Consider the following 13,609-nt stretch of genomic DNA (forward strand, 5'->3'; position numbering starts at 1 on the left):
CATGAGAGGACCTTAGCAAGACGGCTAGGAAAGCCCCCTCTTCGTCCCACACGCTACATGGCCGCCTTGAAAACACGTAAGTCGTCTTGGTTTACAGGAGAGTTTTTGTTAACTCGGCGCTATCTGACTGGCACGGCTGGCATACGATCCATCCTCCGAGGCTCCCCCCGAGTTTCTGAAACAGTAGTACGTTACATCGGGCGCCGAATCAACTGGCAACTTGGCAACATGATTGAGCATGTACGACGGTACTACCGTAATCATGCGGGGCCCCGGGCCCACTGTAGTAACCGACGATGCCAGGGATCGTATCATAGTATGCCAGCCGTGCCAGTCAGATAGCGCCGAGAAGTTTCCTAGCCGTCTCGCTAAGGTCCTCTCAGCATGTCTGGACTCGGATCATATGCTTGGGTTTCACGGTCCTAGCATACAGTCTATCTCTCACAGTGTGCTCCGAGGCTCCTCGGTCACAGAGTCAAATTCCAGTGCCACTCAGTTTTGTGTGCATTACTTTAAACTTGGTCTTGCCACTAAGGTCGATGTGATATCCGATGCGGCGTGACTTTGGCATCCAACAAACTTGTCACGGTGTGCTCTGTTTATTTTAGCCCGCCCGATAGCCTAGCCTGAGGCGGGGCGCCGCCGCCCCCCGGCTCCGCCGAGGACATTCTGACGGAATTGGGTGCTTAAAAGAAGGCGGCCCGGTATTATTATTGTAATAAGCCTCCAAAAAACCCCTTCATTTGGTGGACCATGGACCCCACCCCACCCCTCGTATACGTCTGAACTTTCCGAATGAAAGACGGGACCATCTATATCCTCGCTCACAACCACAACCCGTACCCCCCCTCTCAATATTGCCTCTACCACCCACCCAGGGAAATTCATTTCTTTGACGAATCCTCACCCCTACCTTTCGCTCTTAGAAATTTTCAACCCCACCCCGCACCTTCCTTTCTTGGCCTCGTCCTAGGGCTGGGGTACCAAGATTATACGGTCTGTAAGACCTCCCTATCACCATTACTCATAAGTACCCCTGCAGGAAAAATACAACCCTACCCTAGTGATTGATATCACAAATGAGGAAAGTAACCCGGTACTTCCTCCTACCCCACCCTATGGACTTGACGACGCTCATTGCTCGTCCCCTACCTGCCGATGATGGGCCTTGTTTTGTTTGCTCCCCACACAGCTCGGAATCATATCTCCTGCGCGTGTTTCATATACAGAGCTTCTCTACACTCCTCCCTTTACTCTCTTCATTTCTCCCACACCTTTCTTTCTGCAAGAATATCTTCACCTTTGCATATCACGTCAATGACATGGTTTGGTTCGCCAGGTTTTGCGCGGACAGTCGGTTCACTTGCACAGCTTGAAATAGAACTGAAATAGAACATACAGCACGGCATTACAATTCTCTGTCCTTAATTCAGAACTTTGCAACACTCATAGCTCCTCGCGTTGGCCACAGTTTGCGATAGGTGGAGTTGGCTGTTGCATGCAGTCATAGAAAGGTAATTGATGCCTGCTTCTCTTCGATGCCTCCTCTTCTATTCGATTTTTTCGTTGGGTAGTGGTCGAAATGTGTTGCAATTGTTCATTCTCTGTGACTAGCTTACTGGCGCTAATTTAACACATCGAGTCGCCTTGAAGATTTTAAGTTTGGCTGTGTGTTGATGAATTGCACGTTGGAAACCTGTGATGCTTGTATTGTATCTTCATACATTCTTTTGCTGGCCTTTACTTTTGACTACTTTGCACATGTATCTTATTATGTTTGACATAGGTTTGTCAACATATAATTGATTTTTGCAAAGGCGGTACTATGAGCCTCAAATTGAACCGGAGGAGCAGGTTGCTTTGCTTTACATATTCCCAACAGATGTTCTGAAGAAGAAATATGCAGAGATCTTTGCTCTCCAAAATGTGTATCATTTCTGCAGATGGATGACGAGAACAGTCAGCGGGATGAACATCAAACAAGTACGTACTAGGATTGCAAAAGGTTATTCTTGTAAAGGGCTTCTTAGATTTGGAGGATTCCATTGCACGGAGGAAGATGGCGATGCGGGGTTTCAAGTCGATGTCTTCTATTTCAACGAAACAGAATGCGAACAATCACTACAATGCGGAGGACGACACGTGAGCCAGACAATCAGCAATTGCGATGTTTAACTTGGTTGTCAGGGTTCAAATGCTCCGTCTCGCCGTGCTAGATCAGTACATAGCTCGATCATCAAGTGCCATAGAAACAAGCTCAATTAAGGTTCCTCCGAAAGTTTCAAGTATCAAATCAAAGAAGTTCTCACAATCGATGCCTGCGAAAGTAAGTGTTTTGAGACGATTCGCTGATTAGTCATCTCCTGCAGCTGATTGACAAGCGTGAACAGATCGTACAACGGAGTTTACCAAGAGAGGAAGGGGTCGACCGAGAGCAGTTCATGGGCTCTGTGATGGAAGGAATGGACAGGGTTAGCAGCGCTATCACGCCAGAAGCTCTAGAATATGTCAAGGTGACTCGCGCCAACGAGTTGTATCATTACTAACTGTTTGCTGGAACCAGTGGACTTGTAGACAGCTGGACGTTGACTTTATGTCATTGCCTTGTGCACAAAGATTGCTCCATGCAGAAAGAGAGATGGTATGGCAGAACGATCTGATTCTTGAACGATGGGTGAAAATTTGTTAGGGTTCCCTGTGCTCTCCAACACACCGGGAAATGGACATCACGGAAGAAGAGTTATCACTGGACCAAATGGTAATGCATATGTTGGTGCAAATGGCACTTACTCAAAAGTGCAGATGGAAGATTGATATTCCTGGATGACTGACGTGCTGGTTCGATTGGGACCACATCTTCCAGGTGTTTGCAGTAGTGTGTGAATGGTGCCGCATGTAGCTGTGTATGTAAATTTGATACGAAGAAAAACAAAGTTTAATGCACTTCATCGAAGTGTTCCAATTTGCGATTCTAAGCAGGCTGAAACTGGGAATGCATCCTTGGATGTTTGCACCTGGTCAAAAATAACTGTTCTCCTGCAACCAGCCCTCGCTTGTTTCTCAATCTATCGCTCCTTGCAACAAGAATATATCACGCCTAAAGGTATGTAAATCGTATGCCACTTTCATACACGCTTACATACGCTTGCAACCCTCAACCCCACTTACTCTACTTCTTACTTGGTACTGTAAAAAGAGACATCGAAATGAGTCCGGTCCCGGTTCCCTTGCTCCCCCTCCACCACTACCCCCTGCCTCGCTTGTAGGCTGCCGCCGCTCCTTGCGACCCTTCCACTCGCTCCTCACCGTTCCTTCCCTCTCGCCCTCTCCCCATTTCGCATCTCCTTGCTTCTGTCGGTCAATCCTACGGTATGGTGAGGTTGAGCGTGGCGCCCATGGCCGAATGGACTGATCGCCCGTACCGTTCGCTCGCGCGAGCCCTAACTCGTCGAACTGTTCTGTACACGGAGATGGTGGTTGCAGACGATCTGCTGCACAAGGATCATGATGGTCAGTTTCTCCTCTTGGATGCGTCCACACAGGAATCTCCCTTGGTGCTTCAGCTCGGGGGGGCAGAACCCGAAACTCTCATGCGGGCGACAGATGTAGCTGTGTCCTCCTCCCACGTGAACTATGAGGAGATCAATCTCAACTGCGGTTGCCCGTCAGCGGCTGCGACATGTTGCAGTCAGCGATATGGGGCTTCACTGATGCATGACCCTCATGGGGTTGCTACTTGTTTACGAGCCATGGCAAGAGCGTCGCCAAACGCTCCAGTGAGCGTCAAGTGCAGACTGGGAACCAACGAGAGAAATGGATATAAGCTTCTCTCCGACTTCATTTCCATCGTCAGCTCAGGAGCTGGCGTTCGGCACTTTATAATTCACAGCAGGGAATGTGTTCTTGGAGGTTGCCCTCTCTTTATAATCCTCATCGTCTCTTCCTACCCCTTTACAAGCTCCTTCTCTTTCTCCCCTTGACCCTTCTCATTTTACAGGCTTCATCCTTCTCTTTGTCCCCTTGACCCTTCTCATTCTACAGGCTTCACGCCCAAGCAGAACCGCACGATTCCTCCTCTCCGTCCTCGATGGACGCACCAGCTGAAGCAAGACTTCCCAGATCTGCACTTCACGTACAATGGAGGCATCAAGTCGCTCGAGATGGCTGGGAGGCATCTCCTCGCTCCTCACAACGGCATCATCGCCGAGTATGGCTCGTATGCAGGCCTCAAGGAGCACGAGAGCAGCGGCAATGAGAAAGCAGATGAATTCCAGTGGGACGACCTACCAGCAGTAGATGGCGTAATGATCGGCAGGTATAAGATGTTTGTGGCAAGACAGAAGCTGATGGACCTTCAGGGAAGCTTATCAGCGACCCTGGTTGTTGAGAGAAGCAGATGTAAAAATCTTTGGGGAGGACAGAAATCCGTAAGTTTGATTGTCATCTCTTAAGATGACCCAAAACTCATCCTAGGGGGCTGACGAGGAGGAAGATCCTCGAGGATTACATCGTCCTCGGAGAAGAGCTCATGGAAAAATACAGGTAGACATCTCCTCATCCTCCCGCTGATGACTGTTCGCTCCAGTAACATCCACGGGCATCGGAAGAAAGGGACTCCTGGCTACTCAACGAGGAATCTGCTTAAACCTGTTTTCGGGTAACATTGGTCTACTGTGCCAGAAATATGCGTAATGGTTCGAAGTCTCTTCGCCACAGAGCGTGGAGGACGTGAATGGCGGAGAATCCTCGACAAGGTGTGAAGCTTGAGAGAGGACGAGAACGTGAAGTCCATACAGGAATGGGTTGGAGGTGGCAAGCTTGGCGTGCGAGAGCCTTCGCTCCGCGAGCTTCTGGAGGTGCACGAGCTCCATCTCGATCATCAGGTGCCTCACAGCAGCGCGCAGGCAGCCATGGATGCTATGCCGAGTGAGCTACTCGATGCCGAGTAGCTAAAAGAAGCGCTACGAGACAAGAGGTAACGTGAAGAAAATTCTTCAATTCAGGATCAACGAGCTCAAGCCAAGTAGAGCATTCCGGAGCGGCGGGGGCGAACGACGTTGTAGGGGGAGAGCTCAGCATCGCCAGCATTGTTGCCAACACCCGAGTCATAGCTCTACAGAGTTGAGTCAAGCGGAAACCAAACGGCATGCGGAGACAAGGCAGGGAAGGAAGACAAGCCGAAAGGATATAAGCAGATAAAGAAAGATCGTGATCAACTCACCAGACCATCTCCGAAGCTGTCACCAGATTCAGTTCCCCAGCCGTAAGTTTGGTTGAGGCGCTGAACAGGAACAAGAGCAAAGACTGCACAATCGAGTTCGTCAGTGCAACTGATAGGAAACAAGGAGACTTACGTTGGTTAGCACTGCGAAGGAACATCATCTGTAAACTCAGCGTCAGTCATTTCAATCACAGTGAAAGATCGATGAAAACAGATGTTCGATAATAGTATCAAAACCTTCGACCGACAAACATACAGCTCAAGTTCGACCAAACACCCCTCACAACTGCCATACTTCGCATGCCCATAATTTTGCCGTCGCTTCTCCCCCGTACATTCTGACTCTCTCCCCCCTACATTCTACCTAGACCCCTCTCTCACCCTCGTACATTGCTCGAACCGTTTCTCTCTCCCCCGTACATTCTACCTCAACACCTCTTCCCCAACCCCCCTCCGTGCATTCTACCTCGACACCTTTCTCCATCCTTGTGCATCTTCTATGAGCTATGAACATCTAACTGGTTTTCCTGCTGCCGCCCTTGCTCGACCATCTCAAGCTCAAGCGTCACCGCACGCAGTCAAGAGTCGCGGCGACACACCAAGCAACACCTCAGACAACGAGTTCGAGAGGCCGGGCTCCGGGCCCGGGTATAACCGTTACTGACCGTTACTTCAACCGCCGCGGTGACAACCCGGAGTTGAGACAGTGAAAGTTTACTAGACCCACGAGCTAGTTGTCCATGTGCTGTCCTTCCCTTTGTCTCTGGGCGGACCTACCGTACCGGTGGGTCGTTTGAGCGGTGCCCGACTATGCTGATGCACGGAGTGGAGGAAGGGCGGGCGATGAAAGGGGCTCTGAGGTGAGAGAGCTGCAGGAGGTGAAGGCCTGAGTCACGTGATTGCCTTGTGTCAGCCTCCGCATACACGAGATGGAAGAGGAGCTCCTGGCATTACGACGACAGCGCGAGGCTCGTGCTGAAATGTTTGGATGTTGCCTGACAACTTCGACAGACGCTCATGAAAGAAATCGAATTTTGGAGGCAGCGTGCAGAGGGAACATTGATCGAGCAGGCACAACATGCTTTGGATGTGAATGAAAGTGGCGTGCAAACTCAAAAGTTCATGGATAATATCAAGAAACTACAAGACGAAGAATCATTTTGGAGGAGGGAGGCCTCGAGACGACTGGAAGAAGTGACAGACGTGAGATTATCTAAACCCTTGTATCTAAGGCTTTTGTCGTTGTGACTTGAATTTCTTAGACTGAAACCACTCTAAGAAAATTGCTCCGTGATCTGCAGCGAGAGCGATATCTTGTACGCACCAAGGCATAGAATGTTTGGATCCTTTTAAATCCTGCTTACAAACACTGCAGGAAGAAAGAGAGGCAGAACTGATTGGAGAGATTCATAAACTTCAGAACAAGATTGAGATCATCTCGAAAGGGTTCAAACTAAATGATTCTCCATCTTCACCATCTGAACACCTTACAAGCCAAAGCAGGCATGATTTCATTTTTCACACTGGATCTTCAATAGTTTGACCTGTTATGGCGCTAGGGATATTGACCTGAATTCTCCGTTCAGCAATATTGTTAAGCTGCAAGCTGAGCTTCTGAGGAAGGGCAGGTACCATCATCAAGACGATCAAAGCCGTTTAACTTATTCGCTTGTAGATACGAAGACGCTGAGAGGTTGGCCCTTTCCTTCAACACTATTCGCCTGCAAAAATGTAAATTACTACCTATCTCATTTTGCTGGTGACAAAGACCCAGTCAAGACAAGTGAATTGCGAGACACTGCACTAGGTTGTGTACCCCAGGAGGCTTCGATTCCCAGATTGGTTTCGGATCGAGCCGAAGAACGAACGAGCGATCCAAGGGAGCAGCCCAGCAATCTATTATCCTATGAAGAAATCGAAAATCAGGGCTCCAAACATCTCAAGAGGTACGTCTCAGCCTTGTGTTTTGCTTTCAGAATTTTACTGGTTTTTCTGGCAGTATCGCACCACCCTTCCATGAGAAATTGTCGATAGAAAATCGTCTTGCTCGCGTGTCCGATAGCTGTCTCCTACATCCTCATCAACCCTGGAAACTTCAGGTGCAACTCAACGAAGCGAGTGGAATCAGATGGAAGGATGGAGTACAACAAGCATTGTGCTGTTTCTCGTCTATTGAAGCTTCTGCAAAACTTTCTTCGCAGAGCTTTCAATCCATCTATCATGTTGGAGACCAAGGAACTTCGCTAATTGACAATAGCCTCTGCATCCAAGCAGCATGCTCGTCTGCGCATGTCCAAGTAGGAAGAGACGTCACGAAATGGAACGAGACAGTGGAACTAGATGATTTACAAGTGTTTCAAAATTCAGACCAAGAACAAGAGTTAGAAGTTTCAAGAAAAGGTGAGAAACTCATCTCCCCTCTTGTGCAATCTATGATCGTGCGACTACAGCAATGCAAGGACAATGTCTATTGCTTCTCATCACCGTCCATTCATTCTCAGAAGAACAAGTTGAGCAAGTGGGAAGAACAGCGCTTGTGATCAGAGAGCAATCTGACAGGCATCACATCTTGTGCTTGCTTGACCCTCATGGTGCTCCGCTCCTTAACTCAGCAGGCGACGGACCAGCAACAATTTCCATTCAATGCAAATATTTCCCCTCGGACGACAATATGCCAGGGAGCGTGTGAAGGAAGTTGACGTAGTAGAATTCACAAATTTCAATGAATATTCTTTGTTCCTCTCGTGACGCTTTTCGAGTTGAGCTCAACGGCGATTTCTTCGTGGAGCAGTATTCCCTCATCTATCCGTCCTCGCTAATCGCGGGGTGTCGACCAGGAAAAGTGCTCCGAGTATATTGACCAGGTCAGCACGAAAGGCTTCATGATCAAACCCATGGAAAGCAGATTTCAAGGCATTCTTCTGCGACGAAATCGTGCAGAAATCACTGTCAAGGTCTGCATTATACTTGGATAGCAAGGAAGCGTTCAAGTTGACGACATTCAATCCTGTCTGATCCAAAATGTCATTGACGTATCGAAGCTTTTGTGGATTGAAGATCTTGTAGAAGGAGATCAGTCTGCGGCGGCAAATATCCCGCGTGTCAGTCAGAGTAAATGGAGAGGCGATTTCAATCAGATGCACTTCCTCCTTGGATTCTCCAGGTTGACGACTTGAGGAGCCACATCGCCTGAGCAACACGCAGACAATACACTCGTGGAAAAGGTCAACCACCTCAGTGAGACTCCTCCCGACCACAGTAATCGAATTGACCTCTTGGATCTCATCGCCATGCTCAAGTGTCTGTGAGAAAATTCCTTCTTCCTCGCACAAGACCATAAGATATCCGTTGGTTTGGAATCGAAGAGCGAGACCCAATCGCTTGATCGTGAGAACACCATTTGTGTACAGGTGACGAGAACTTTCAACATCTGGATGGTTGAGAGTTTGTTCAACAGTCTCTTGACTCTCAGGTTCATCTTTGTCCTTTTCATCATCGACCTGTCGCATCATTCCCTTGATATTGACGCCAGACCTGCAAATTTTGCCGGCCTCGAAGACTGCCACGTCGTTCTCTCGTACATCGTTCTCTCCCCTTTCCAATAAACTTTCCTCTCCAGCAATCATACACCTATCATTCTGTTGGACACTTTCTTGTCTAAGAAGCAATGTCTCCCGGGTCTGCCCTCCCCCTCTTTCAATTTCTTCCGCCTGCACCTCTCGTTCCGATGGCTCGGTCATGTGTGCTTTGCACATTGAGGAAGGTTCATCACAGCATTCGACTAGATCAAATTCTTGGCAGCTCAACTCATTCTTCAAACAGTGTTCTTGCATGGTTTTAACTACATCCCCTGACTCTTCACGTTGGTATTCATCTTCTCCTCTTTGCTTCCCAAGCATTTCCTTGTCCAAGCTATTCTGTTCCTGTTCCTTCTCCTGCTCCTGCTCATGCTCCTGCTGATCTTTCTCCTGCTCCTGCTCCTGCTCCTGCTCTTGCTCCTGCGCCTGCCCCTGTTCCTGCTCCTGCTCCTGCTCCTGCTCCTGCTCCTGCTCCTGCTCCTGCTCCTGCACCACAATCTCCTCCTCTGTTATGCAGAACTTGAGGGCATCATCCAGCATCATTCTAACCATTTCAGAAACCACAAACTTTTCTTCCATATCTTTCGCCACTGGTCCGATTGGAACGCCGTAGCAAGGGCCGCGGTTGTCTACAAAGCTCAAATTTCTTAATAGCTCCCACTCGCCCAACAGCCTCTCTGGTCCTGCCACATCCTTGTTACCAAAATAAGAGCAACAACAAACATGAATCAGAATAGCAAGAGGATCAATGCAAGAGAAAGGAATAGGAGGAAAACACCAAATCAGGAGAAATTAGCCAGCAAAGGGAGGCTTCCTTGTTTTACAAAGGCGAATTACCTCCTGCCCGATGGATCCCGATCAGTTCGCCCAATGACGAGAAGATGGGAGACCCAGAAGAACCAGAAGGAGTTGCAGCGACAGTAAGGAGGTTGTACTGGTCATGATCAACAAGCTCCTCATGCGCACATCTCAAACCTCCTCGTTGAGTGCGATGGAGCAGCAGGATGCGATGGTCCTTGGGTATGCAGGTCCATCCCCTGGGAATGAGAAGAGGCTGGCGGAAGGCGAGGCCTTCGCCCTCAGCCGCTATCAGTGAGTAATCCAGACTGCCGAGCGAGCATTTCCCGGACTGGCGACAAGAGCATGAATCTTCACCACATGAACAGGAGGAAGGTCGAGGAGGTGGGCTGGAGAGGAAGAAGAGCTCTGGTCTAAGTTGAATGGTGTTGGGAGCGTCCGATATGAGCAGAGAGAAACTCACAGATGATCCTCTCGCGCTCTGCATGTCGGGAATCACATGTGCATTGGTGAGCACACAGAGCCTCTTGAAGGTCAATACCAAGATGCCTGACCCTCCTATGACCAGTCTTCGTCCGTCCTCTCCCTCTTCTTCTCGTCGAATCTCCACGATGGACTGACCCCATCTCGAGAGAACTTCTCGATCCTTAGAACCGATGAGGGATACAATCTCAGAAACAACCATCCTGGCGTCGGTCTAGTCGAGTCCTTTCACAGATTTTAGCACCTTACAGGGGTGCATTGAGCACATTCTCGCTGCTTGTTTCCCGCCTCTTCGATTACCTTTGCTTTGATCCGCTCTCTTTGTTGCTCGCCCCCCAGGCTTGTCTGCATCATGTCCCTTCACTCCTGTAGAGTTTGTGGCACTAGGGCATTCTAGGGCATTCACTGGCCCTCAGTCAACTGAGGCACTGCACCCGGGCCGTCACGCCGTCCGCCGATCCGGCCCGGAGTCCGACCCGGAGGCCGCGGGCGCAGCGAGGCTCCGGGCTCTCGGAGCCTGAGTCTCCGACCAGCGGCTGAGCAGTGATACCGTGACGGCGAGAAGAGAAAAGACAGCGAGAAGGCGGCGCCCATTGAGTGCGGCGGCGGGCCGCCCCCGGGCCTGAGCCGGCCGGCCGGGGGTATCCGGACTTTACTCAAAGTTAAGTTAAAGATCAGTACCAGGACGGTGGCAAGCTTGAAACTACCGTCACGTACAGTCGCAAGCGACTACCTGGCAGCATCGAGGTTAGGAGAACAAGCACAGCAGAGTCCAGTGACTTTGCACAGTCAGACGCCTCGTTGATGAGGATGCTTTGATCACTACAAGCCTAGCTCATCCAGCCATAGGCATAATGTCAGAAGAGGCCAAAGACCCACATGGCGATGTGAATCTAAAGGAAGGCTACTTAGAAAAACAGAGCAGGTATGCTGAATCCATATCAAGCCAAGAGCGCTTTTGAGATGCCCTTGTCACACAGGCGCTTGAAGTTATGGCAAAAAAGGTTCTTTGAGTTGATTCATCGTTCAAGCACAGGGACTGCACTGTTGAAGTACTATGACTCTGATGATAAAGTCCTGGTCTGCAGCTTGATATTGTATAACGGTGGATACTGATTGTTGGGTTGTAGATGAGGGGAGAGATAGCTTTTTCTTCCGTCAAATTTTCTGTAGATAAGCTAGATACCCTGCATGCATTTGTTCTTCAATTGCCACACCGAAAATATGTTTTTCGACACCAAGATTCCGACGAAATCAACGGTTTCAAATATCGATCTTGCATGACTCTCGTTAACTTTCCGGACTGTGTGTAGATTGGGTGAAGAAATTTGAGAAGCTGGATCATGCTTCAGATTTGGATGGCAAGGTAGTGAGTCTTGACCAAGAAGTGCACAAAGAATATTTCGATCCGAAGCAAAATGAGAAAAATCAGCAAGCGGTAACAGACATTTTGAATACCTCTGATATTTCAGATTTGTCTTCAACCGACAATACCTTGATCGAAGAGGATCACAAACCACATTGGTCAGGAGCACACAAAGCCGAAGGTAGCGTCAATCTGAGGGCAGAGCCACTAGCGAGGATGAAGGAATCACCCTCCTCCCCTCGAATAGACCCCGACATAGGGAATGAAAACACAACAGCAAAGATGCAACGTGCACCACCCCCAGTACCTTTGCTAAACTCCGCTTCATATGAGGTAATGCTTCAGCCCTTGTATGACATAGAAAAAGAATCTGATCCTTGCTTCAGCCTGACAAAGCTCTAGAATACCATTCCTCAGGGAAGTCATTTCTATTCCGAGCTGCCACAAAGTATCATAGATTTCTCACATGCAAAGTGCTGAAAACAACTTGTTTCTTACTTATCAGAGAGTCTCCTCGCCATTACAAATCATTTTTTGCTAGAAAATTTTTACAGGTATGTATTGATCTTTGAAGCGTGTGATCATGACTCCCTTGTTGGAGGACTGACCCAATCGTGTCTGATCAGCCTGATGAGGAATCTGACGATGAAGATTCGGTATTGCTATCAGAAAAAGATTTGTTGCAATATTTGCAGGTAATTTTTCAAGGAGAAAATTTCTACATCTCAACATTGGATCGTGAATGTCAAACAGGAGACGGATTCGAGGGAAAGCTATAACGATGCACAGAAATCTCTTCCATCCTTGTCTTCTCCAAGGAATGGCGATCGAAATGATGATGATGCTTGTGGAAGTGTCGAAGCTTATTCTTCTGAATTTTGATTTTTGGATAAAACAAAAATCAGTCGAATACCTTCGATTCCTCATTTGGTCATCTAAGTTATATGGACCCCGATACTCATATTGGGACAGCTACCCCCATCTCACAACTGACCCTTTATCCCTTCCCTAACAGTTTTGTTGTATTGCATCCAAAAGTGAACAATGGTCCGAAGGCAGTAGAAAATTGAAGAGAAACAATTTTCAATCGTTGGGATAGAACATTGATTTGTTTAACAAAATACAGCTTCAGACATTTCAACCATTAACTACAAAACAAATACAGCGTTCCATGGACCGCGGGAGATTGTCATAATATTCATGCCCCTGACCTGTCACAAGAAACCATCACATATCCTAATGATCACCTCCACTTTGTTTTCAAGTGTATCGAAATGGTCTCAGCTCTTCCTATTCATATTTGAGTTGCTTCATCGAATAGCTCGCACAACATTGTCGATAGTTATCTTCATCGACCAATCGATACCCACGAAAGCAAATCAAAACACATTTGATTTTCATCTACCTTTTCATCCGACACTTGGTCCATCTGCGTTCAACGGTGGAAATCCGAGCAATGCTATACCACTGTGTTAAATTCTGTTGTCCAATAGGGTCTTCTGAAGAAAAAGAGGCATGCTTTAGTTCAGAGCAAAGATGTTTGGACAAGTTTGCAATACATTCAATGACACACATTGGACGTAAAAGTCATGTCCACATTTCATTTTCCAGCTTTTCTTTCGAACAGAGGGATGTAATCTTTGCTCGAAATAGGTATACCGCTGGTTCGAAAGCATGTAACACACACTTACAAGAGTCGCAAGAAGCTTGGGGATGTTGAGGCATCTGTTTCTCTCTGACGAAAAGACATTCTTCTTCTCTCCTCCTTGTGTCGCGTACGTCAAGCCATGTTTCAGCGAAGCGGGGTTTATCTGCCGCTCTGCACGTGCACGGTGCCAGTGACGGGCAATCATCAATTTCCAATCAACAAATTTTTGGAGTAATCATTTTCCAATCAACGAAAGTTTGCAGTAATCATTTTCCAATCAACTTTTTGAAACAATAATCATTTTCCAATCAAAACTCCCCGTTTCGTACCGTTACACGTATCAGAAACGGTCGTAACCGTATACTTTTGCAATCATTTTCCAATCAAAATCAACTTTCAAACTTTCAACTCTCCATTTTGGAACTTTACCCCACCCCTCCACCCCCCTTTAAACCCTCCGTTCGGACCCCTCCCCATGACCCACCCCTCGAAGCCCACAGCGGCTACCCCCTTCA

The 13,609-nt window shown here is 48.1% G+C and overlaps 5 protein-coding genes across 5 annotated transcripts; 3 read left to right on the top strand and 2 right to left on the bottom strand.

The window, feature by feature from the left end:
• The first annotated feature begins 1,952 nt into the window (after positions 1-1,952).
• GUITHDRAFT_155439 (hypothetical protein) lies at positions 1,953-2,947 on the top strand. The gene is made up of 7 exons (XM_005822464.1): positions 1,953-1,983; positions 2,031-2,142; positions 2,188-2,326; positions 2,391-2,513; positions 2,564-2,641; positions 2,690-2,758; positions 2,803-2,947. Exons 2-7 carry the CDS (start codon positions 2,060-2,062, stop codon positions 2,812-2,814), a joined length of 504 nt encoding a protein of 167 aa, XP_005822521.1. The 5' UTR covers positions 1,953-1,983; positions 2,031-2,059; the 3' UTR covers positions 2,815-2,947.
• A 448-nt stretch (positions 2,948-3,395) lies between these two features.
• Positions 3,396-4,949, top strand: GUITHDRAFT_146376 (hypothetical protein; the record flags this gene model as incomplete). Its single annotated transcript, XM_005822465.1, has 8 exons — positions 3,396-3,909; positions 4,042-4,315; positions 4,359-4,427; positions 4,474-4,542; positions 4,586-4,657; positions 4,703-4,754; positions 4,797-4,883; positions 4,905-4,949. 8 exons carry the CDS (start codon positions 3,396-3,398, stop codon positions 4,947-4,949), a joined length of 1,182 nt encoding a protein of 393 aa, XP_005822522.1.
• Positions 4,950-5,014: 65 nt separating this feature from the next.
• Positions 5,015-5,382, bottom strand: GUITHDRAFT_118252 (hypothetical protein; the record flags this gene model as incomplete). Its single annotated transcript, XM_005822466.1, has 3 exons — positions 5,015-5,113; positions 5,222-5,304; positions 5,355-5,382. 3 exons carry the CDS (start codon positions 5,380-5,382, stop codon positions 5,015-5,017), a joined length of 210 nt encoding a protein of 69 aa, XP_005822523.1.
• Positions 5,383-6,016: 634 nt separating this feature from the next.
• On the top strand, positions 6,017-7,039 carry GUITHDRAFT_155440 (hypothetical protein). Its single transcript, XM_005822467.1, has 5 exons — positions 6,017-6,424; positions 6,484-6,549; positions 6,597-6,724; positions 6,781-6,849; positions 6,897-7,039. The coding sequence occupies exons 1-5, from the start codon at positions 6,344-6,346 to the stop codon at positions 6,982-6,984; spliced, it is 432 nt and encodes a 143-aa protein (XP_005822524.1). The 5' UTR covers positions 6,017-6,343; the 3' UTR covers positions 6,985-7,039.
• Positions 7,040-8,019: 980 nt separating this feature from the next.
• Positions 8,020-10,282, bottom strand: GUITHDRAFT_118254 (hypothetical protein; the record flags this gene model as incomplete). Its single annotated transcript, XM_005822468.1, has 2 exons — positions 8,020-9,482; positions 9,637-10,282. The coding sequence occupies 2 exons, from the start codon at positions 10,280-10,282 to the stop codon at positions 8,020-8,022; spliced, it is 2,109 nt and encodes a 702-aa protein (XP_005822525.1).
• Between the last annotated feature and the right edge of the window lie 3,327 nt (positions 10,283-13,609).

The sequence above is a fragment of the Guillardia theta genome, assembly GCF_000315625.1.
Source record: "Guillardia theta CCMP2712 unplaced genomic scaffold GUITHscaffold_124, whole genome shotgun sequence".
Classification (NCBI taxonomy): domain Eukaryota; class Cryptophyceae; order Pyrenomonadales; family Geminigeraceae; genus Guillardia; species Guillardia theta.

What these genes read in the sequence shown, in the direction of transcription:
- GUITHDRAFT_155439 (XM_005822464.1), top strand. Translation starts at nt 2,060, where the DNA reads ATGGCGATGCGGGGTTTCAAGTCGATGTCTTCTATTTCAACGAAACAG. An exon ending in AAGCTCTAGAATATGTCAAG is followed by an intron (nt 2,514 to 2,563) that starts GTGACTCGCGCC and finishes TGCTGGAACCAG; the next exon opens with TGGACTTGTAGACAGCTGGA. An exon ending in TCCATGCAGAAAGAGAGATG is followed by an intron (nt 2,642 to 2,689) that starts GTATGGCAGAAC and finishes AAAATTTGTTAG; the next exon opens with GGTTCCCTGTGCTCTCCAAC.
- GUITHDRAFT_155440 (XM_005822467.1), top strand. Translation starts at nt 6,344, where the DNA reads ATGGATAATATCAAGAAACTACAAGACGAAGAATCATTTTGGAGGAGG. An exon ending in GACTGGAAGAAGTGACAGAC is followed by an intron (nt 6,425 to 6,483) that starts GTGAGATTATCT and finishes TGAATTTCTTAG; the next exon opens with ACTGAAACCACTCTAAGAAA. An exon ending in CACCTTACAAGCCAAAGCAG is followed by an intron (nt 6,725 to 6,780) that starts GCATGATTTCAT and finishes TTATGGCGCTAG; the next exon opens with GGATATTGACCTGAATTCTC.